Source organism: Ornithorhynchus anatinus, chromosome 7 (genome assembly GCF_004115215.2).
Source record: "Ornithorhynchus anatinus isolate Pmale09 chromosome 7, mOrnAna1.pri.v4, whole genome shotgun sequence".
NCBI classification, from domain to species: domain Eukaryota; kingdom Metazoa; phylum Chordata; class Mammalia; order Monotremata; family Ornithorhynchidae; genus Ornithorhynchus; species Ornithorhynchus anatinus.
Genome location: NC_041734.1, coordinates 18,576 through 40,950, shown reverse-complemented (window position 1 = coordinate 40,950; position 22,375 = coordinate 18,576). Strand labels below are relative to the sequence as shown.

Here is a 22,375-nt window from a genome sequence, read left to right as displayed (position 1 = left end):
GCTTAGTACAGTGCTCTGCACATAGTAAGCGCTCAATAAATACCATTGAATGAATGAATGAACTGCTGCTCTCCTTTCATTCCCTCGGCTAGTGGGCTAGAAACCTCTGCCTTCAAACACCGACCACGGTCGGCCCCGACCCGAGACTGAGCTCTGCGGCCTGCGTCGCGACCGCCCTTCCGGGCCTCGACAGGAGAGGCCTCAGCACGCCGTTTGGTGCGAATGGTGAGTTGGAGGCATTGGAGGTGAAAATGACACTATCCGTGAGCGGTCTCAAGTCCTCGTTGAACTGTCTGAGTCTCGTGTTCTGAGCGGTAGGTCGTTGAGCACCTTTCCTTTGATCTCTTTTAAATCTGAGTGTCTTATTTTCATCAGCCTCAGCCCATCTACTGATGCGAGAGTTCTGCTGACTAGACTGTAAACTCACTGTGGGCAGGAAATGTGTGTGTCCGTTTATTGTTATATTGTACTCTCCCAACTGCTTAATACAGTGTTCTGCACACAGTAAACACTCAATACTAATGACTGACTGACATTGCTGAAAAAGACTCCTTAAACCAGATCTGGCAGTTGGTCATTAAAAATTGGTCATTGCTGCCAAGGAAGCCAAATTCAGTTGTGCCTTTTAATGATGGTGATCGGGGTTTCATTTAAAAATACGGTGAGGCTTCTTCAGACGGACTGACCCACGATGCCCTTCTGAGTCTGCAAAATCATCTTTATGATTCAGTGCCACGTCGACAGGGCGAGGTATCGAAAGAATATAGACAAAGTCGTCGGTCCGCGTGCATCTCACACATGTGGGCGAGTGCCGGGCCTGGATCTCAACAGTCATTCAGTTCTCAGAGATTCCCAGCAGGCCCTGGGAAATCAGAAAACAAACCGCTGGCAAAATCCGCATCAGGTGGTTCCCCGTCCTCACTATCCAAGTCCAGTCGCTCCTAGCAACTGGACCCACTGGGCAAGCCCGCTTGGAAGCCTCTTTTGTTGGATGTGACTCAGTATTTTGATTATTTGTAAAGTGTATACTATGTGTAAAGCACTGTTCTAAGCACTGCTCGAGAGCTTCAATGGGTCCTGCCAGAAGAGTCTCAGTCCCTCTGCTGCCCTCCCTTTTCTGAAACCTGCTTGGTGGAGGCCCCTGCCAAATCCAGTAGCTGTGGTCCCCGACCCATACACAGCTGCACATGCAGTGTTTGTCTGGAAGCACAAGTCCCGGTGTGCCAACTGGTGCTCTAAATCCCGGCTGCCCGCGTGGGCAATCTGCCCATTGGCACAACCCTTTTCGCAGGCTTTATGGATGAGGAAGTTTGCACCCTTTGGAGTGAAGAGAAATGAAAGCTGGACCCATAGGGTCAAGCTGGGAAGGGCACACTCTGCAACGTAAATGAGATGGAGAGGTGGGAAACGGCGCCGGGAGTCGGGGGATGAGAAAACGTGTTGCAAGGTGAGGCGTAATAATAATACGTGATGATAATGACCATGATAATAATAATTGTGGTATTTGTTAAGCATTTACTATATGCCAGGCACTGTACTAAGTGCTGGGGAAGATACAAAATAATTAGGTTGGACATAGTCCCTGTCCCACATAGAACTCACAATCTTATTCCCTATTTTAAGATGAGGTAACTGAGGGACAGAGAAGTGAAGCGACTTTCCTAAGGTCACGCAGGAGACGAGTGGCAGATCCGGGATGAGAACCCAGGTCCTTCTGACTCCCAGGCCCATGCTCTATCCACTAGCCTTGCTGCTTCTCTAACGACTTAGGGTTGGCCTTTGGGATGAGCAATATCTCTTCAGCTATTCCAGAAAGACATTTTCTGCTCCTTTGAAATTCTCCAGCTTACACAGCTGTTCTGGGGAGCGGGGACAGCCTACACCGTCCCGGGAGGGGCAGATCTGTTGGGAGGGTGGACTTGGGCCAACTCAGACGAATTCCCGGCACTGTACCCAAGTGAAGCCTCGTCGGTCAACCAATCGTATTTATTGCGTGCTTACTGAGTGCGGGGCACCGGACCGAGCGCTCGATAAATGCAGCCGACCCCCGGCCCAGCCACCTGGGGATGGAGAAAGGGCCGCCGGCGTCCGGATGACCCATCTCCCTTATCCACCCCTTCCCCGACAGCCCCCTCCTTGTGGGTGAAATGGGATGGCTGGGGCTGGGCCCGCAATAGCCCCCTTGAAAATGCAAAAGCGGGATGGCCGTGCCGCCTGGGAGAAAACCAGGTGTTCTTTTGGGCCCCACCGTGCACTCCCGAGAGAAATCCTTCCACGGGTGAAAGACGATAGAGACCGGACTAGGGTTTATCTCCTCACACGGTGCCGCGAGTCAGTGCCCGCTGGAGAGACGTACGCTTTTGTCCTTTATGATTTGCGCCGGCAGCCTTTCTTCCCCTGACCTTGTAGATGAGAAGAACCAGCCCCATTTCGCAGCCAGTCATCACGGCTACCGTAAAGGGAGCCACCGAAGCCAGGTGTGCTTTGGGCTGGGGAAACGAGAGCTGAATGACGGCGAGTGCCAAGAAGCTGTTGAGAACTCCACTCTCAACAGCCACCGTCTTGCGGGCTGGAAGAGGCAGCGTCAGCAGCGCAGCGGACCAGTAGCCGATCCCCAGCCCGAGGGAAGGGACGAGCATCCCCAAGAGGAGGACCCGGAAACTAGCCGCTCTGAGAAACGCCAGTCCCGCTCGGAAGCTCAGATAGATCCCCGCGGACATTAAAATGAAACTAAACGGCCTAACGAGTCTTTCCAGGCAGCTTGCGGTTTCCGGTTTTCTCCGCTTCACGATCATTCCGACCGACACGGGGAGCGCTATGAAAAGGAGCGCTGCTGTGATTTTATAGACGGGGATGTGAAGGGAACCGGTCAACCCCATCAGCCTGCTATACCCGAAGGAGTTGATAGGCATCGCCGCTAGTGCTAACAGTGTCGAGGTGCAAGTCATCAAAATGGCCAGAGTGGCATCTCCTTCCAAAAGCAGGGCATACAGGTAGCCCCCTCCCCCTCCCGGGCAGGTACAAGTCATTAGGAAACCAAAAGACACCTCCTGGGGTAATGCCAAAATCCTGGTCAAGAGGAACCCACAGAACGGCATGAGAAGGAACTGAATGACCGCCCCGAGAATGACCGGCGAGGGGTTTTTCCAAACCGACCGGAGCGTCTCCCATTCGATTTTGCAACCGAAGGCGCATTTGTTGAACAGAACCATGGGTAGAATCAACATCAGGACACAGCGATCGAAATGCCCGAGCGCCTGGTGGAAGGGCTCCGCTTTTCTGTCGCGGATCACTTTGATTTTGATGCCTTGAATTTCTTCAATGAAAATGTTGTGCCCCCCTTCAGAATCCCACAGTCGAACGGTCAGAGCTGTCTCCCCCTCTCCGCCCGCTGCCACGAGTGTCACCGTAAAGTCGGTCGCGTCGGATGAGCTCTTGGCCACCTTTCCCGTGCGCACCAGTCCTGGGTCTTCCGGATGCACCGTGAGGTAACTCGCGTTTGACAGGTTCCTTTTGTAGCTGGACCGCACCGTCAGCGTTTCTTCCGCCTCAGAGAAAAGCCGTATTTCCGTCCCGTCTGTTTGGAGAAAGTGGTTCGGCGCCTTAGCTTCTCCAAGAGCCACCAACAGCAGCACTCGGATGACTGAAAGGTCCGGGATCATTCTGGAAAATCAGGCCGAGTATCTCGTGAAAATCGGGGACCCTGAAAATGCCTTTTTCCTCCCAGGTCATCCGATGTCTGTCTGCACTGGAACGAGCCCTTAATGGATTTGCCGGCTCAAAGTCCAGAAGTGAGTGGGGCCAACGGCCTTTGCTGTTTTTCGAATAGGGTAAATAGATCCGGCGACCCAATGCGGGGGCCTAAAGAAGCAGAGCTATTTAGAGGTTTCAAGGAATCGCAACAGAAACCCCAACTCGACGTCGCTAGCGTGAAACTTTTAAAACTTTTAAAAAGGGAAGAGCAAATTCTCAATAGGGGATGATCAGTGAGTGCTTTTTCACATTTTGCTGAGTATACTCTGGTTGTTCACCTCCCCCGAGGGAATGAACCGTTCTAGGTTTAGGTCTGAATGGTTGGAGGGTCTGAACGCGGCCCCGAGCGCCTCGTTTAAACCCCGTCTCGCCACTCTCCGTCTCCCTCGGTTTCTGCTTGGGAAACCGGCCTGGAGCAGCGGTTTCCGCATTACTTTCTTTCCCAGGTGACCGTTTGGCTCTCTGTGACCAGACTGTGCGGTAGGTAGACAGAGGTGTGGATCGTGATCCCCATTTTACCGCTGAGGAAAGCGAAGTCCAGAGTGGTTAAGTGACTCGCCCGTGGTCGTAAAGCAGGCTGGTGGCAGAGCACGGACTCCTACCCGGTTGGCCTGGCTCCGCCCCGACCCCGCCGACTCCCCTTAAGGGAAGGCGGCAGAGTCGTCTCCGGGCCCGGCCGCATCCCCGCCCCGCTCGGCAGGAGCCGCTCTCCGGGGTCCGGGGGCCCTGCCGGCGGCCCCGATGGCGGGAGTTCCCGGAGAGCAGGTGGTGACGGGTGCCGCGGGCTCTCCGACCCCAAGCCGAGAGCGCCGGGATGGGCCGGACCGGGCCGTGGGAAGGGGAGAGGCCGAGTCTGTCTCCCCCTCAAGACTCTAAGCTCGTAATGGGCGTGGAATGTATCTGTTATACTGTACTCTACCAAGTGCTCGGAACAGTGCTCCGCAAACGGTAAGCGCTCAGTAAATATGATTGACTGACTGAGCCGGGGGTCTCCTGCTGCTGCTGCTCCGGGGAGATCTCTGATCGCTCTGGACGTGCGGGTGGGCAGGTGCCGAGCGGCTGCTCTGCCTCTCGCCGCCCGCCTCCTTCCCCGCCCCCCCGCCCCCCCCCCTCGGACCACTGGGTCCGCAAGGAATGTACGCCCTCTATTCAGTAATAGCTCTGCTCTTTAGTTTTATTTATCGACCATGGTCAGAACAGTGCATTTGGTTGTAATTCCAAAACAATGAACTCCTATGGTGCCCTGGCCCTAGCCCTAAGAATGAGGTGGTTTTATGCCCGAGGTAATGTGATATTTAATTCATAAAATGCATGGTGATTAAGGAGACAGAATCATCTATTGAAACTGCAATAATGTGGTGAAAAGGCATCTTTTTCTGACATGAAATACTGACCCGGAATTTCTGCCGCCTGCTCGGCCCGCTCCCTCGTGGACTACTCTAAGTAAGAATTGGTCTCCTCCAGCCTTTGTTCCTGATTCTCAAGATATTCTAAGATAACGTTTCCACCGTTATACAAGGGGTCATCTTCCTTAGCAATCCAGGTCTCCAACGAGTGATCCAAGGGTAAGGCTTCTCCTGACACAGGGTGACAGATCTTTAGTTTCTGTAACGAGAGAAACGACTCATGGCTTCAAGAGTATTCGTCACCGTTTTATCTGAACCACTTTCTGCTTTCCCTCGCAGAAGAGCATTGTCGTCTGCCTTTCCCCATCAGCTGGTAAGCTCCCGGAGGGCAGGGGCCATATATCTCGTTCCCACCTTTCTCCCCCAAGCGCTCAGAACAGTGTCTCGCACTCAGGACCTAGCACCGACTGCTGTGATGAAACACTTCTTGGGGAACGGTTCCTACCGCGACGCCTCACCTTAGCCGTGGCTCTGTTGTTATCATTTTTCAGGTCGGCTACCGACGCCGCAAAGTCCACCGCTCGGCCCACGCTCCACGTCCTACTGAAGAACATGGGTTTGCTCTGCTCCCTGCTCCCTTTGGGTAAGAAAACTTGAAAGTAAATTCTTTCTGTCTGTAATGAAAAAGGTTGAAAATAGACATGACGCTTCTGGTGGCTGGAAATGTATTGAGAGTCACAAGCCTGGGATGGGGGCCGAGAAGGATGTGGGGAAAAGAAGCTAGCAAAGGGTAGGAGGGCTCTGGGGAAGGGGTGAGGGGAGAGGGCACTCGGAGCAACATGCTCTCTGGCATCCCACTGCCCAGGGACACCCCGGTGCCCTCTCTGACTTTCCGGGCATTCACTTGCAAAATGAACCAGGGCCACCCCGGACTCCTGACCGTTACCCGAAGGAAGGAGGAGGTGGCGTCTTCCCTCTCGCCCTACAAAAGCTGCCACCGGGTAGAATGAAAAAATTCCCCTATGGGGATGGAAAAGCGAGAGTTGACACCTGCCCATGCCAGTAATCGTACCAGACTGAGGTTTAGGGCAGAACGTGAATAGAAAACAACTCTCATTTAAGGACCTGCACATCTGTTTTCCAGCTATACCTTTCTTTATTTCTATTAATGTCTGTCTCCCCCTCTAGACCATAAGTTCATCGTGGGCAGGAATGCATCTGCTCATTGTTGTACTGTACTCTCCCAAGTACTGAGTACGGTACCCAGAAAGCACTCGAGAATTACAACGGCATGAATTTCTGTCTAGTGGCAGAGGGAGCTGGCCGTTAGATACTTGACCTTTAGAGCTACAGAGGGGTAACGGGGTGGCCTCGATTCCCCCAAATGTTGAGGATTTTGCTCTGTAGAGGGCCTGGATTTTGGAAAGCTTCCCCTAGACCGCAAGTTCCTTATGGGCAGGTGACATGTTTACCAACTCCGTTGTATCGGAGTCTCCTAAGTAGAGTGCTCTCTACACAGTAAATGCTCAGGAAATACCATCCATTGATTCCATGAGAACTCGGGTCGTAGAAAATACTTTGAAACATTATAATAGGCCTATCGGACCAGACTAGGGTTGGAGTCAGCCACGTCCAGAGCGTAGGTGCGTGTGCACGCACGAGCACGTGTGAGATCGGGTAGCAAACGTAAAATGAGGGGGTTTTGATAAACGTCTTTGCTTACGACAGAGTGGTTCCCAGGTAGATTGTTCCGTCATTTATGAAGGGGAAAAATTTGGAATTGAAATTTCCAGAAGCCCAATTCTCCCCCTCAGGGTGAGGCCAGCAGATGCTTGATCCAAATGGAGAGGTGTGGAGGTGGCAGAGGGAGACTGATATTGACTTCCTCAGTCCCAAAGGAGGTGGGTAAAACACTAATACTCATGTTATTATTATTATTATCAGTTGAGTCCTATGTGTCAAGCACTCTTCTACGTGCCGGGCTAGATTTAAATTAATGGGATTGGACACAGCCCCTGTTGCAACTGGGGCTCACAGTCAAAGCAGGAGAGCGTAAGATTTATTCTCAATTTTGCAGTTGAGGAAATTGAGGCACAGAGAAGTTAAGTGACTTGCCCGAAGTCACAAAGCAAGCAATTGGCAGAGCCGGATAGAACCCAAGTCCTCTGACTCCCAGGTCCAAGCTTTTTCCACTAGGCTAACCTGCTACTTCTCTACCACTGACAGTATTTGTTAAGTGCTTTCGATGTAACAAGCACTGCATCAATGCTGGGGTAGATTCCCGGTAATCAGGATGGACACAGTCCCCGTCTTATTTATGGCGCACAGTCTAAACTGGACGGAGTAGGGTACGATCCTCATTTGACAGATGAGGAAGTTGGGACACAGAGAAGTGAAGCGACACATTCAAGGTCACACATCAGGCAAGTGGCAGGGCTGGGATTAGAACCTAGGTCCTCTGATTCCCAGGCCCGTGTCCTTCCACTGGGCCATGCTACCGCTGAGAATTAACTTGGCACCTGTTTCCAAGGAGTTCAAGAGTTTTCAGAGAGAGATGATCTTCTCGGGGTTACTTCTGAGGAAAATGAAGTTCGGGGAGGATAAAAAAAAAATCGCCCGGGGTCAAGCATCAGTTAATGAGAATCACATTAGCTCGTCAACAGTGTTTGCTGACGGAGCACTGTGTTCCAAGCTCTGTCCCGGGCACAGGAAAAGGATACAAGCCCTCGAGCCTACTATGGGACGGCTAGAGAGCGGGGTTTCCCAAGAAAATGTAAGCTCATTATGGGTCAGGAATGTGTCTACCAACTCTTGAACCGTACTCTCCCAAGCACTCAGTACAGTGCTCTGCCCATAGTAAGTGCTCAGTAAATATCACCTATTGATGTGGATGAGATATCACGGACGGTAGGGAGAGGCCTAGGCAGTAGTGACCCACAGACCCACCTGCGGCAACGATTTATCCCCACAGGCGTGCATTTTTAACTTCATCAGTGCAACTTGGGCTGCAGTTCCACTGTTTTTCACTCCTCTTCTCCGTGAGCAAGCTGGCTGTCCCTTCTTGGAATCTGAAAATAGAACAAACGCGGCAGTCCCCATCCTCAGCACGGGCTGCAGTCTCTGCTCTCGCATCCCCAAGTGTTTAGCCCTCCACACCCACCCCCCGGTTCCCCGCCCTGCCCCTCGGTGCCGACGGAGGGCCGTGGGTCCCTACTCTGAGGTTCGGTAGCCCCGGGCCCGAGGGCCGACGGGGCTTCGGTCCATCCCCGGGCCGGGCCCGACCAAAGAGGAGGGGCAGCGGCCGTGGCCCGGCGGGCCCCGTGGCCGGCTCCTTCCTAAGTAAGGGAGGAAAGGGGAAGCCCCCCATGGCAACCACTTGGCCTTCTAGGAGGACTTGCGCTTCCCAGCTCCCTGCGGACAGGGCGGCCGGCTTCGGTGGCGGGCCTCAGGCCGTGCCAGTCTAACCGTGCGCCCTCTGCCCGTCTGCCAGCGGGGCAGCCGAAGAAAGCTGAGCCCGGGCGGCGGCCCCGAGAGGCGGGGGATCAGCACGCTCGATCGGAGGGTGGGTGGGTTCCAGGAGGAAATCCAAACGTGGGCGGCACCGGGCCCTCCCCGCTCCGAAAACCTGCCTACGATGTCTCTGACGAGCTGCTGGGTGGCGGCCATCCGGGGCTTGGGGACTTCCAGTTTCTCACAGGCGTGGTCGGCTTGATGGCGGTGCCTACACGCAACAGAACACGCAGTAGTTCGCGGACCAGCCCGGAGGTAAACAAGATTTCAGAGCGTACGTCTTCCTCGGATTACCTCAGGCAAAAGTGCTTCTCGCAGGAGGGACATAACATCGGCACAAGCTCTCTTTTATCGCAGCCTTTAAGTGAACAGGGATAAGAGGGGGATTCGTCCGCCTTGGCTCTCTCGGGCTTTATATTCACCTAAAAGGAATAGAGGGAAAACTCATCTTCACAGAAGCCCAAAGTTCTTGCATTTCCCAGCGGGGTTGGAAACTCGACTTTTCACCTAGGTGAAGGGTGGGAGAGTCAGTCGATCGATGGTATTTAATGAGTGTTTACCTTGTACGGATTACGGTGCTAAGTAGTCGGGAGAATACGATACCAAAGAGTAGTATAAACTATCCCTACCCGCATCGAGCAGCAGTGTGGCCTAGGGGAAAGAGCCTGGGAGGCAGAGGACCTGGGTTCTAATCCTGACTCTGCCACTTGTCTGCCGTGTGTCTTTGGGGAAGTCACCTCACTTCTCTGTGCCTCAGTTACCTCATCTGCAAAATGGTGATTATGAGCCCCATGAGGGACATGGACTTTGTCCAATTTGATAATCTTCTCTCTCTCCCAGTGTTTAGTGACACAGAAAGGAATGTTAAGACAGGGAAACGAGGGCTTAATCAGGGAAGGCCTCTGGAGGAGATGCGATATTAGTAGGATTTTGAAGCTGGGAAGAGAGGGTTTTTATTATTATTCTTGTGAAGTTCATACCATGTGCCAAGCACTGTTCTAAGCACGGGTGTAAGACAGAAGTTTATCAGGTCGGATACGTTGCCTGTCCCACATAGGGCTCCCAGTCTGAACAGGAAGAACAGTCATTGAATCCCCATTTTATAGATGAGGAAACTGAGGCACAGAGAAGTTAAGTTTACTTGCTCAAGGTCACCCGGCGGGCAACTGGCAGAGCCACGATTAGAACCCAGGTCCTCTGAATCCCAGGCCCAGGCTCTTTCCACGAGGTCGGGCTTCCTGTCAGATATGAAGAGGAAGGGAGCTTCAAGCCAGGGAGGGGCTGTGGGCAAGGGGCCAGTGACGAGATCGAGGTGCAGTGAGTAAACTGGCATTAGGGGAGCGAAGTATGCAGGCTGGATTATAGTCGGAGATTAGCAGAGTAAGATAGGTGGGAGAGCACCGATCGAGCGCTTTAAAGCTGACGGTAAGGAGTTTGCGTTTATTGCAGAGATGGCTGATTGACATTGGAGGTTTTTGAAGTGAGGGAAGACTTGGACTGAACTTTTTTTTTTAAATGATCCACAGTGCAGTATGGACGGGAGTGGGGAGGTCAGTGAGGAGGCTGAAGCGGGAGTCAAAGGAGATACGTCAAGTGTTTGGATCAGCATGGTTGCAGTTTGGACAGAGAGGAAGAGATGGATTCTAGAGATGTTGAAAAAGCAGAAGAGTAAGACGTGAGCAGTCCAATAAGAGGGCCCCCATCTTCCCAGATCGACCTCCGATTCCAGCTTCTGAAGCTCCGCCAAACGTCGCCTGGATGTTTTCAGATCGGAATGCTCACTTCCAGTCGACTGTTCTCTACAGAAGCGAACACGCATATCCGGCCTCCAGTGCTGTGCCTTTTTTCCCATGCAGCCCTTACATCCCTCGGGGCACGCCTGTCACCTCACAGACGTTTGACGGTAGGTGACCAAGTGGCTTAAAGCCCCCAGCTCCGAGTTTTCACCGATTCTAGCGATGAAAGTCAAAGGGCAACGACAGCCAAGCTACCAAGGTGGGTTTTGCCCCGTGGCATCCTCCTCCATCTTTTGGGAGTGCCCAGATCCTCTGACCCTCCGAAGGTCTCCCCCCGAGTTCTCCGAGCGTGGATGCTATAAGTGGAAGGAGAGCCGGGTCTACTTTTCACCCGAAGGTTTTCTGGCCAAACTTTCTGTAATAAAACAGAGAAGAAGGAAAACCGGCCAAGGTGGGATGAGCGGGGCGCCGTGTCCCGAGCCTCGGCTAGCGTCGGCCAAGGAGAGAGGAGGGCCGGCCAGAGTTCCTCTTTCTGAAACTTTTGGGGTTTGAGGGTGGGGTGGGCTGGCGGGCGAGGGGATGGGGGTGGCCGGATACCAGCTTAATGTTCACTTCCAAGGCCCGGTATGGTCATCTCGCAGTTCCCGGTGAAATCGTCATCTCAGACTGCTCGATGAAGTCCCCGAGCAGACTCTCGGGGCACGAGACGTACTCGGGAGACAAGCGGAAATACTCTGTAATGTTCACAGCCACCAGGCGGAAACGCCGCTCTCCGAAAACGAGCCTCTCCTCCCAACGCAGACAGCTGTGACTCCATTCTCTGCGCCAGGAGTGATCACGGCACCTTCTGGCCAGATGGCACGAGGCAGTGAGGGAGCACGCGTCCGACCAGGTGAGCCCCTCCAGCTTAGCGCGCCACGGGGATCGGAGAAACGGCGGGTTCGCGTGCGGGTGGCGCAAGAACCAGCCGGGAACACGGCGTGACCTTTTTTCAAGGCGGATTGTTGGAGAGAACGTTGCCCCCTTGTTCTTGGGATGCTGGGTGGAATTTTTCACCTAACCAAAGCTTCCCATTGAGAAGCAGTGTGGTCTAGTGGATAGAGCATGGGTCTGGGAGACACTAGGCCCTGGGTTCTAATTCCGCCCCGAACTACTTGTCCAAGCGCTTAGTACAGTGCTCTGCACATAGTAAGCGCTCAATAAATACTACTGAATGAATGAATACTTGTCTGCCCTGACTAAACTGTAAGCTCGTTGTGGGCAGGGAATGTGTCTATTGCTATACTGTACTCTATCGAGCAGTTAGTAATGACAATAATAATAATGATGGTATTTGTTAAGTGCTTACTATGTGCCCTGCACTGTTCTAAGCATTGGGAGAGATAAAAAGGTAATCAAGTTGTCCCACGTGGGGCTCACAGTCTTAACCCCCATTTTACAGATGAGGTAACTGAAGCACAGAGAAGTTAAGTGGTTTGACCACAGTCACTCAGCTGACAAGTGGCAGAGCCAGGATCCGACCCCGTGACCTCGGGCTCCCAAGCCCGTGCTCTTTCCACTGAGCCATGCTTCCCCTGCTTAGTAAGTGCTTAACAAATACCAATTATCATTATTATTTTCATTATCAAATGTCACGAGGCCACCATTCCAAGCATGAGGTCAAAAAGATGTAGGAAAGGAAGGATTTCTGGGCCCAGGAGGAGGATCACCTTCCATAAATTATCAGAGGAGCTCTCAAAAAAGGGTGACATTCCTGGCACTCATTTGCTCTATCAAAATGAAAGCTGCATTAATTAACTAAGTTCTGAAAGGAAGCACAAACCTCAAAAGCCAGAATATTTTTAGCCAAGCCATGGGAAAAGTTTCACAGAAACAGAAGATTCTCATTACCTCAGGACAGTCATGAGATTCCCTGCTTCGGTGCTCAAGGCTGAAAATACAAAAGCAAAAATAGAACTCAGAATGAATAATAATGATGATATAATACTAATGATAATCACTGAGGTATCCGTTGAGCTCCTGCTAAATGCCAAGGACCGTACCAACAATGGGGCGGATACAAGATAATCGGGCCAGGCACATCCCCTGACCCACATGGGACTCAATCTAAGTAGGAGGGAGAACAGGTACTTAACCTCCATTTTACATAAGAGGAAAGTAAAGCACAGAGAAGGTAAGTGACTCGCCCGGGGATACACAACTGGAAGCGGTCTCGTGGAAAGAGCTTGGGTCTGGGAGTCAGAGGACCCGGGTTCTCATCCCGGCTTCCCCATATATCTGCTGGCTCAGTCACAACTTCTCTGTGCCTCAGTTCCCTCATCTGCAAAATGGGGATTCAGTACACGTTCTCCATTCTCCTTAGACAATGAGCCCCATGTGGGATCTGATTATCTTCAATCTACCCCGGGGCTTAATAGTACAGTGCGTGGCACAGAGTAAGCACTTAAAAGATACCTCAATTATTGTTCTTAATTCTTAATTTTAAGCGGTGGAGTCGGGATTAGAGCCCAGGTCCTCCGATTCCCGGGCACACGCTCGTTCCGTTAGGCAACCCCGCTTTTCAGAGGTCTACTCGACATGCGCTTCCGATACCGCATTATGGGCTATGATTACTAGGATGTACACCGAGAAGGTCTCAGAATGATTTGCATTCTGATAACTGGAAAAGGGTAAACTGTTTCAATAAAGAATATGTTAGAGTTGTGTTTGGAGTTTAAATGTAACCCAACACTGCCCCCTTAACAGAAGTGAAAATCAATACTTTATCATTCTCTCTGACCTCTCGTTTGAGTCTCGGGGTGCTTTCAAAGCCGTCGATTAGCTAAGCCAAAGGTTTGGTCCATTTTAATTTCTCAAAAGGCATCAGGGAGTGACAGGTGAATGTAAGATCCGAAATGGACACCTCACTTTTGCCCCTCGTTAATGGTTTTTGAGGCCTGGTCGGGCAATCTGAGGAAGGAAGATTTCATGAGGTAGAAATCAGTTCACTGATTCACAGTCATCCTGGCGATCGCTTTCAGAAAATGTGTGAAAGGAATATTTTTTTTTCATGACTTTTGTCACTTAACATGTAAAAGGCTGCAATGTGTGGCCGATTAAATGGAACATTAACAGAGAAGCAGCACGGCCTAGTGGAAAGAGCCCGGGCCTGGGAGACAGAGGACCGGGGCTCTAATCCCAGCTCCGCCGACTGTTTGCTCTGTGACCTCGTGCAAGTCATTTAACTTCTCTGGGCCTCAGTTTTCTCGACTGTAAAATGGGGATTCAATCCTATTCCCTCCTACTTAGACTGTGAGCCCAAGTGGGACAGGGACTGTGTCTGACCTGATGAACTTCTATCTACCCCTAGCACTTACAACAGTGCTTGACACTTATTAAGAGTTTAACAAATACTATAATACCAACAACAATAATAATAATGATATTCCATTTCACTTTGTCAATTCTGAATCTTTATTTTACCCTCCAAACGCCTCTTAGGAGAACCGGCGGGGGGGAGCGGAGGTGGGAAGAGCGGAGGGGTTTGGATCTTGGGAAAATTTGGTCCTGCTCAGATCACCTGATAACCTTGTATCTCCACCAGCGCTCAGAACACTGCTTGGACATAGTAAGTGCTTAAGAAATACCATCGTTGCTTTTGTTATCATCACATTAGCAAGATGAAAATCAGCAAAATTTCCGGCCCCAGACCTCACTTGGAAGAAGAGCAGGACCAATGGCTACGAGTGATACGGTCCAAAGGGTCATCTGACACAGTACGGTTCGGTTGCTGGGGAAGCGGGTTGGAGCCGGGGAGACCCGATACAGGGCTGGGGGGCAGAACCCCCCCAGTTTGGTTACTCACATGACCGGTTCCTCAGTGAGCACAGAGATTGAAATTTAAAAGTACCAAAACAGTAACAATCGGTGTGAAAAAACAACAATGATAATGGGTTTCTACCCAATCCTCAGTGAGGATCAGCTGCTAAGGACACCAGAATCCCCTAAGAATATCGCCATTACCCTGTCGACTTACCAGAACACGCCAGAACAGCCATCACATATAAATGGAAGGAAGTCTGAAACCAAAACAAAACGATATTAATGTTTTTTTCCAGTCAAAATCAGATTTGGGTTTTCTTTTAATAAAGAAGTAAGAAGTTTGAACCTGGCCTGCTTCTATAGGAAATGAGGGTGTGAGGAAACTGAAAGAGAGTGTGTGAATGTTGTCAGAAATGTTTTTCTTCCCCTGAAAACCTGTGGCACCCCCAACACGTGCCCGTCCCCAAACCCTGGGGTTCCAAACAGCACGGCCTAGGGGAAAAAGCACGGGCCTGGGAGTCGGAAGTCGCGGGTTCCGATCCCTGCTCTGCCTCGTGTCTGTCCTGTGACCTTGGGCAAGCAGTTTACTTCTCTGGGCCTCAGTTACCTCATCTGTAAAATGGGGATCAAGACCGTGAGCCCCATGGGGGACAGGGACCGTCTCCGGCCTGATCACCTTCTAATAATAACGTCGGTATCGGTTAAGCGCTTACTACGTGCGGAGCACCCTTCTAAGCGCTGGGGTAGATACAGGGTCATCAGCTTGTCCCACGTGAGGCTCCCAGCCTTGATCCCCATGTTCCAGATGAGATAACTGAGGCCCAGAGAAGTGAAGTGACGCGCCCACAGTCACACAGCCAAGTGGCAGAGCAGGGATTCGAACCCACGACCTCTGACCCCCAAGCCCGGGCTCTTTCCACGGAGCCACGCCGCTTCTATCTACCTTGTGCTCAGAACAGCGCTCGGCACACCGTCGGCGCTTAACCAGTGCCACGGTTGTTAAACTGGATGGTCCACGGGGCTGGTGGGCAAAGCCGCCTCCCCCTTGGAAGTATATATATATAGATCTAGAATTCCATTTCTTCTGATGCCTCTGGAGTTGTTTTGCTGTCTTCCCCCCTTCTAGACTGTGAGCCCGCAGCGGGCAGGGGCCGTCTCTCTCTGTTGCTGAACTGTACTTCCCCAGCACTTATAATAATCATGTCGGCATCCGTTGAGCGCTCACGACGTGCGGAGCACCGTTCTCGGCGCTGGGGTAGACCCAGGGGAATCGGGTCGTCGCACGTGGGGCTCACGGTCTTAGTCCCCGTTTTCCAGATGAGGTCACAGAGGCACAGAGAAGTGAAGTGACTCGCCCACGGTCACCCCGCCGACAAGCGGCGGGGCCGGGATTCGAACCCATGCCCTCTGACTCCAAAGCCCGTGCTCTTTCCACTGAGCCACGCTGCTCAGTCCAGTGCCCCGCACACAGTAAGGGCTCAGTACAGACGATTGAATGAGTGAGTGGATGGATGCATGCATGGATGGATGGATGGATGGACGGACGGACGGACAGACGACCCCGCCCCGCCCCCCGCCCCCTCTGGACCCCGGCCTTGCCCGCCCTCGGGGTTGTGGTCGGGATCATTCACTCATCCGTTCGCGCATTCATTCATTCATTCATTCATTCATTCAACGGTATTTACCGAGCGCCGACTAGGTTTAGAGCACCGGCCTCGGCGCTCGGAACGTCCGTGGGGGCCACGGAGGCGGAGCCCGTCCCCGCCCCGCGACGGGCCTACCGGGGGAGGGAGGGAGGAAAGGGAGGAAGGGAGGGAGGAAAGGGAGGAAGGGAGGGAGAAAAGGGAGGAAGGAAAGGGAGGAAGGGAGGGAGGGAGGAAGGGTGGGAGGAAGGAAGGGAGGGAGGAAGGCGGGCGGCCGGCGCAACCCGACCAGGCCGCATCGTCGACGCCAATACAACCGAGGCGCCGGACACCGCGGCCACGGGATAAAGACGGAAACGACTACTGGGCACGGGGGAGCGGAGGGAAGCGGGAGGACGGGAGGACGGGGGGCCGAGGGGGGTGGTCCGGGTCACCTCGCCGCCGGCAGCGTTCCACCCGGCACTGCCGCCCGATCTCCAGCTCCGCCATGCCCCGCCGCCCACGCTCCCACACGCCGCACCCGGGCCGGGGCGGGGCGGGGCGGGACGGGGACTGGTTGGCGGGGGGGAGGGCCGGGCTCGGGGGCCCCCATCCCCGGGCCGCGCGGGACCGGGGGAGGGAGAAGAGAAAGGGGGGAAAAGGGAGAGGGAAGGGGGAGGGAGGAGGGGGGGAAGGGGGGAGGAGGAGGGAGGAAGGGGACGAGGGAGGAGGAGGAGGAAGAGAAGGGGAGTGGGGAGAAGGGGAAGAGAGGGAGAAGAGAAGGAAGGAGGGGAAAGGGAGGGAAGAGGAGTGGGGAAAGGGGAGGAGGGGAAGAGGGAGGAGGAGGAGGAAGAGAGGGGGAGTGGGGAGAAGGGGGAAGAGAAGGGAGGAGGGGGAAAGGGGAGGGAAGAGGAGTGGGGGAAGGGGGGAAGAGGGGAAGAGGGGGGAGGAGGAGCCCAACTTTCGGGTCCGGCCGAGCGCCCGTCTCTTTCGTGCCACGAACCTCGTATTTGAATCTTCCCATTCGCGTCCTCACGGCCCAGTCACGGGAAGAACAGTGAGACCGTAGTGAGGTGCCCCGAAGGAGGGGGGTTTTCTGCGGGCGCTTGGGATCCAGGCGTGGAAAAGCCAAACTTGGGAAACTTAAATGCAACTTGCTACGAAAGCTAGCGCTTGAACGTCTAAAGCTATGAACAGCTTTGGCTTTAATGCAGAAAACATATACGAACCGTGAACGTTTAACGTTAATATGGTCCTGACAGCTCAGGTGTAAATTATTTTTTGATCTTGTTAATCAGTTTAAATCAATTAAGTGGCCTTCAGCTGGGTGCACCACAGATAAATCTACAACAGTACCAGAGTAGTAGAGTATTTTACTGAGTACCCAAGGCCAGGGGGGTGGGGGGGGGCATGGGGGTGATGCACTGGATTGAGCATTAGAAGTAAAAACAGAAGTGGCAGATTCCCTGGATGAAAAGAGCTTTCATGCCAATGGGAGAGGCACACGTGAAAATATTTACAAGTTATGGCGCTAAAACAGGGAATGCGCAATTGAATAAACATATATGCAAAAAAGCTCACTAGATTCGGGGCTTCCAGAATACATCGTTAGGGGCACGATCTAGGTACAGAGCACATTTGATATTTTCTGAAAGCTTTGGTTTAAAACGTAGGACCAAGTGGGAAGAGTCCCTGCCTGGGAGTCTGAGGACTTGGGTTTGAATCCCAACTCTGTTCCTTTGCTGTGTGAACCAACTCCAACCTTAACCCTTGCACTTGGATTTGGACCTATTATTCACCCCACTGTCACCCCCACGACCCGTATGTACACATCCCATAACCCTAATTCCAATTTTAACCCTAACCCTGGGAGTCAGAGGACCTGCATTCTAATCCCAGCTTTGTTCATTGCCTACTACGTGACCTAACCCTAACCCCAGATTAAACTCCCTTTTGGGATCCTCAAGGCCCAGGCACGGGAAAGAACAATAAAAGTATGGGTGCTGGCAAAGCGGGGGACCGCCTACAAGCCCTTTCGGGTCTCACTGTCCAGGTGCCGGAGAGTGATATTTATATGCTAGCAAAATGTTGAGCTGACTTCACGTTATGACCCAGATTTGCGTCTTGTATTTGGGTTTTCACAGCTCAGTCTTAGGGAAAGAACAATATATATATGGCTTCCGACAAAACGGGGGCAGGTCTCAAACCTTAAACCTCATGTCGGAGCCTTCCGAGTCGGGTGTTTGCGGCTGGGCCACCGGGAAGAAAAATAAAAAATCTGGCTAATGGCAAAGGAGGGGGGTTGACTCTGTGCCACAGTCTTTGGATTTGAATCGGTTCCTTTGGGTCTCTGTGGCCCAGGCAGCCAGAAGAACCCTAAAACCAGGGGTGCTGGCAAAAGTTGGGGGGCCGGCTTCACGCCACAAAACCTCGGGACTCCGATTCTCAGGATCGGGTCTTCTTGAACGGGCTCAGGGAAAGGGTGAAGATGGCCTTGGCTGCTCACTTTCCCCTTAATTTGACTCTACCCTTGGGTTTTGGAAACAGGGCCACACCTGAGGCCCAATAGATTGAAGAGTTTCCTGCTAATTCAGGCAAGGATCAGCAGAAGAGTTTCCACCTGAATCTTTTCCACCCACCCACTCTACTGTCTTTACAGTGACAGATGGGTCAAGTTTCTGAGATTCCGAGTCTTACAAAGGGATCAGAAGGAGCGGGGTCTTTGGGAAGGATCCCTTTTATCGTTTCTCAAAGCCACAGTCTGAGTGGGAAGAGTCTAGGCCTGGGAGTCAGGGGACCTGGGTTCTAATCCCAGATCTGCCCCTTGCTTGCAGTTTGACCTTGGGGAAGTCGCTTTACTTCTCCTGTAAAGTGTCAGTTGAATACCTGCACCTGGATTTGCTCCCTTTATCCACCCCTCCCTCAACCTCACAGCACTAAAGTCCATAGTTATAAGTGATTATTTTAATGCCTCCCTTTCGCTTCCCACAACGAGTTTATAGTCTAGAGGGGATGGATCTACCAACTCTGTTCCACTGTCCTCTTCCAAGCTCTCATTATGGTATTCTGCCAACAATAAGCGCTCAATAAATACCACTGATGGATGGATTGTTCTCCCTCTCATCTGAAACGCGAGCCCCATGTGGGACACGGACTGTCCAATCTGCTTATCTCGTATCTCCCTCGGGGCTTCTTATTTCTAGTCTCCTTTCCAGGGGCAGGCGTTGTACTGAGTACCCACTGAAGTATAAGGGAGGAGCGGGCTGTGTGCCGTGGTGGCGCTTGGGATCGCACTCTTTATTCACCTCACCCTCAGCTTTACAACAGTGATGTATAACATCCCTAATTTAGTTATATCATAATGATAATTATGGTTCCTGTTTCGAATTTATTCTGTGTCAAGGACAGTTCTAAGCACCGGGGAAGATGCAAGTTAACCAGGTTGGACACAGTGCCTGTCCCACGTGGGACGCATAGTCCAAGTGGGACCGAGTAGAATTTAATCCCCGTGTTACAGATGAAGTCACTGAAGCATAGAGAAGGTCATGAGCAGGTACGTGGCAGAGCCGGGATTAAGACCCAGGTCCTCTGATTCCCAGGCCTGTGGCCTTTCCTCTAGGCCACTTTGCTTCTCCCCCACTAGAGTGTCAGCTCCTTGTGGGCAGGGAATCTGTCTCAGAATTCTGATGCTTCATGCTCTCCCAAGTGCTTATTTATATTAATGCCTGTTTGCCCCACTAGACTGTAAGATCATTTTAGACAGAGAAGGTGCCTACCGACTCTGTTGTATTGTTCTCTCCCGACCGCTTAGGTACAGATCTGTAGATTTATTTATGTATCTTAATTTTTGTATCCCCTCTAGTCTGTAAGCTTGCCGTGGGCTTTTTTAGTCTGTTAATTGTACTCTTCCAAGGGCTTAATACGGTGATCTTCACACTGTTACCGTTCAACGAATACAACTGACAGACTGCTCTGCACTCAGTAAGTACTTAATGAATACGAACGATCGAGCGATGGGCGATCGGAGCCGGAGGATGCCCAGCGAGCCCTGGCCTGAGAGTCAGAGGCCCTGGGCCCTAATCCCGGCTCTGCCACGTATCTGCTGCCTGTCCTTGGGCAAGTTATTTCACTTCTCTGTGTCTCAGTTTTCTCATTTGTAAAATGGGGATTAGAACTGTGAGGCCCATGTGGGACGGGGACTGTGTGTCCAACCTGATTATCCTGTGTCTACCCCAGCGCCTAGAACAGTGCCTGGCACGTAGTGAGCACATAACAAATACCACGTTTATGCCCCGGATCTCAAGGGACTCCTCCCCCCGGCCGGCCCCCAAGTGCCCTGCACCCAGTAAGAGCGCAATCGATAGCACTGTGGGCAGGGAACACATCTACCAACTCTGTTGTGCCATACTGTCCCAAGCACTTAGTACAGTGCTCCGCACCATAAATTCTATTGATTGATCGATCGATTGTGTGGGCAGGAATAAGCCTACGGATTCTGTTGGATTGTGCCGGACACCCCAGCCTCCTGGACATCCAGGGCTCCTGGCCCGCTCCATCCCATCACTGCTGTCTGCTCCCCTGACCTGCCCAATCAGCCGCAGGGAAAAGAGGAGAGAGCTTAGTCAGGGAACTCCTCTCGAAGGAGATGTAATGAAGCTTTAAAGGTGGGGAGAGTAAATGTCTGACAGGTTTGAGGAGGGAAGGAGTTCCCGGCCAGAGGCAGAATGTGGGCAAGGGGCAGCGGCAAGATAGACGATATGAAGATACAGTTGAGATGGTTACCGTTAGAGGAGTGAGGTGTGGGGGCTTGGTTGTTGTAGGAGAGTTAGCGAGGTGAGTTAGGAGGGAGCAAGGTGATTGAGTGCTTTACGGTCATCTCCAAGGGGCCTTCACTGACCAAAACCTCATTTCTGCTTTCCTCCACTCCCTTCTGTCTCACCCTTGTACTTGGATTAGCATCATTTTTATTCCCCTCACCTTTAACCCCACAGTTCTTATATATATATATGTACCCATCATTTATTTATAGTAAAATCTCTCTCCTCCTCTAGATTGTAAACTCATCGTGGACAGGGAACGTGTCTACCAACTCTGTTAGTAATAACAGTGATAATAATAATTACGGTATATGTTGAGCATTTACTATGTGCCAGGCACTTACTAAGTGTGGGGGTAGATTGAAGCAAATTGTGTTGGACACAGTCCTTATCCCATGTGGGGCTCAATCCCCATTTTACAGATGAGGTGACTGAGGCACAGAGAAGTAAAGTGACTTGCCCAAGGAGAAGCAGCGTGGCTCAGTGGAAAGAGCCCGGGCTTGGGAGTCAGAGGTCATGGTCTAATCCCGCTCCGCCGCTCGTCAAGCTGTGTGACTTTGGGCAAGTCACTTCACTTCTCTGGGACTCAGTTCCCTTATCTGTAAAATGGCGATTAAAACTGTGAGCTCCACATGGGGCAACCTGAACACCTTGTATCCCCCCCAGCGCTTAAAACAGGTGCTTTGCACATAGCGCTTTAAAAAATGCCATTATTATTATGATTATTATTATGACCTGTCTGATTTCCAGGGCCTATGCTGTATCCGCTCTGCCACGCTGCCTCTCACGCTGCTTCTCATGCTGCCTGTCGTATTGAACTCTTTCAAATATTTAGTATAGTAAATAATAATAAATAATGTTGGTATTTGTTACAGCGCTTACTATGTGCCGAGCACTGTTTAAGCGCTGGGGGTAAACACAGGGAATCAGTTGTCCCACGTGGGGCTCACAGTCTTAATCCCCATTTTACAGATGAGGGAAACTGAGGCACAGAGAAGTGAAGTGACTCGCCCACAGTCACACAGCCGACGGGCTCTGCACCCAGTAGCACAAAAGTAAATACCGCTGATTGATTAATTCGACTGTGAGCTCATGATGGGCAGGGATTGTCTCTAATGCTGTAACGTGCTTTCCCAAGTCCAGTGCTCTGCACGCCATGAGCACCCAAAAAATACGATTAAGTGAATATTGTCTCTCTCCCCCTTTAGTCTCTAAGCTTGTTGTACGCAGGGAAGGTGTCTACCGACTCTGTTACATCCTACTTTCCCAAGCTCTTAGTGCAGCACTCTGCACACGGTAAGAACTCAATAAATACGTTTGAATGACTGATTGATTAACTGATTGATCAAATCCACCTCCACAAAGAGCTACTTGGGGCAGAGCCCTCTGCGGGCCTTGAGTTAAAGAACAGACCTGAGCTCAAGTGTTTTCAGTGTTGTAGGGCAACCCAGCCAGGCCCCCAGCCCTCATCAACCCAGGTGCTTCTAATTGAGGTGAAGCGGCACTGGTCCTTCCTGCCCTATTTAAGGCTCCTCATTGTGGCCTGCCTCAGTTTGCAAGAGGATAGGAGACAGAGCTTGGCCTGCCCTGGGCCCAGGTAAGGAGGGGGCTCTGGCTGTTCCAGCTATACCTCCTCTCCTTTTTTTTTTTTAAGGGGGGGGCTTGGGATTGCTGTTGCCTGTTGTACTGATGATGATAAAGGTGGGGAAGGATTATTAGGGTTGGGCTGGTGGGTCAGAGAAGGGGGTGGGAGAGGGGTCACTTTCAGGGTTTGAGAAATGACTTGGGTG

General features: G+C 52.0%; 2 protein-coding genes across 3 annotated transcripts; both read right to left on the bottom strand.

Annotated features, from left to right (window-relative positions):
- Positions 1-606: 606 nt before the first annotated feature.
- Positions 607-16,316, bottom strand: ZFAND1 (zinc finger AN1-type containing 1). Of its 2 annotated transcripts, XM_029069367.2 has the most exons (9): positions 16,224-16,316; positions 14,361-14,403; positions 12,236-12,275; positions 8,904-9,031; positions 8,729-8,820; positions 8,046-8,167; positions 5,618-5,773; positions 5,148-5,358; positions 607-862 (listed from the first exon to the last, which is right to left on the bottom strand). In XM_029069367.2, exons 1-8 carry the CDS (start codon positions 16,276-16,278, stop codon positions 5,188-5,190), a joined length of 807 nt encoding a protein of 268 aa, XP_028925200.1. In that variant the 5' UTR covers positions 16,279-16,316; the 3' UTR covers positions 607-862; positions 5,148-5,187. The 2 variants fall into 2 exon arrangements, with proteins under 2 accessions (XP_028925200.1, XP_028925199.1); XM_029069366.2 differs by lacking the exon at positions 607-862 and having other exon boundaries at positions 4,902-5,358; positions 16,224-16,315.
- SLC10A5 (solute carrier family 10 member 5) lies at positions 1,718-3,663 on the bottom strand. Its single transcript, XM_029069365.1, has one exon. It carries the CDS (start codon positions 3,660-3,662, stop codon positions 2,316-2,318), a length of 1,347 nt encoding a protein of 448 aa, XP_028925198.1. The 5' UTR covers position 3,663; the 3' UTR covers positions 1,718-2,315.
- Positions 16,317-22,375: the final 6,059 nt, after the last annotated feature.

What these genes read in the sequence shown, in the direction of transcription:
- SLC10A5 (XM_029069365.1), bottom strand. Translation starts at nt 3,662, where the DNA reads ATGATCCCGGACCTTTCAGTCATCCGAGTGCTGCTGTTGGTGGCTCTT.
- ZFAND1 (XM_029069367.2), bottom strand. Translation starts at nt 16,278, where the DNA reads ATGGCGGAGCTGGAGATCGGGCGGCAGTGCCGGGTGGAACGCTGCCGG. An exon ending in GCTCGTCAGAGACATCGTAG is followed by an intron (nt 8,168 to 8,728) that starts GCAGGTTTTCGG and finishes TTCTATTTTCAG; the next exon opens with ATTCCAAGAAGGGACAGCCA. An exon ending in ACAACAGAGCCACGGCTAAG is followed by an intron (nt 5,359 to 5,617) that starts GTGAGGCGTCGC and finishes CTCTCGTTACAG; the next exon opens with AAACTAAAGATCTGTCACCC.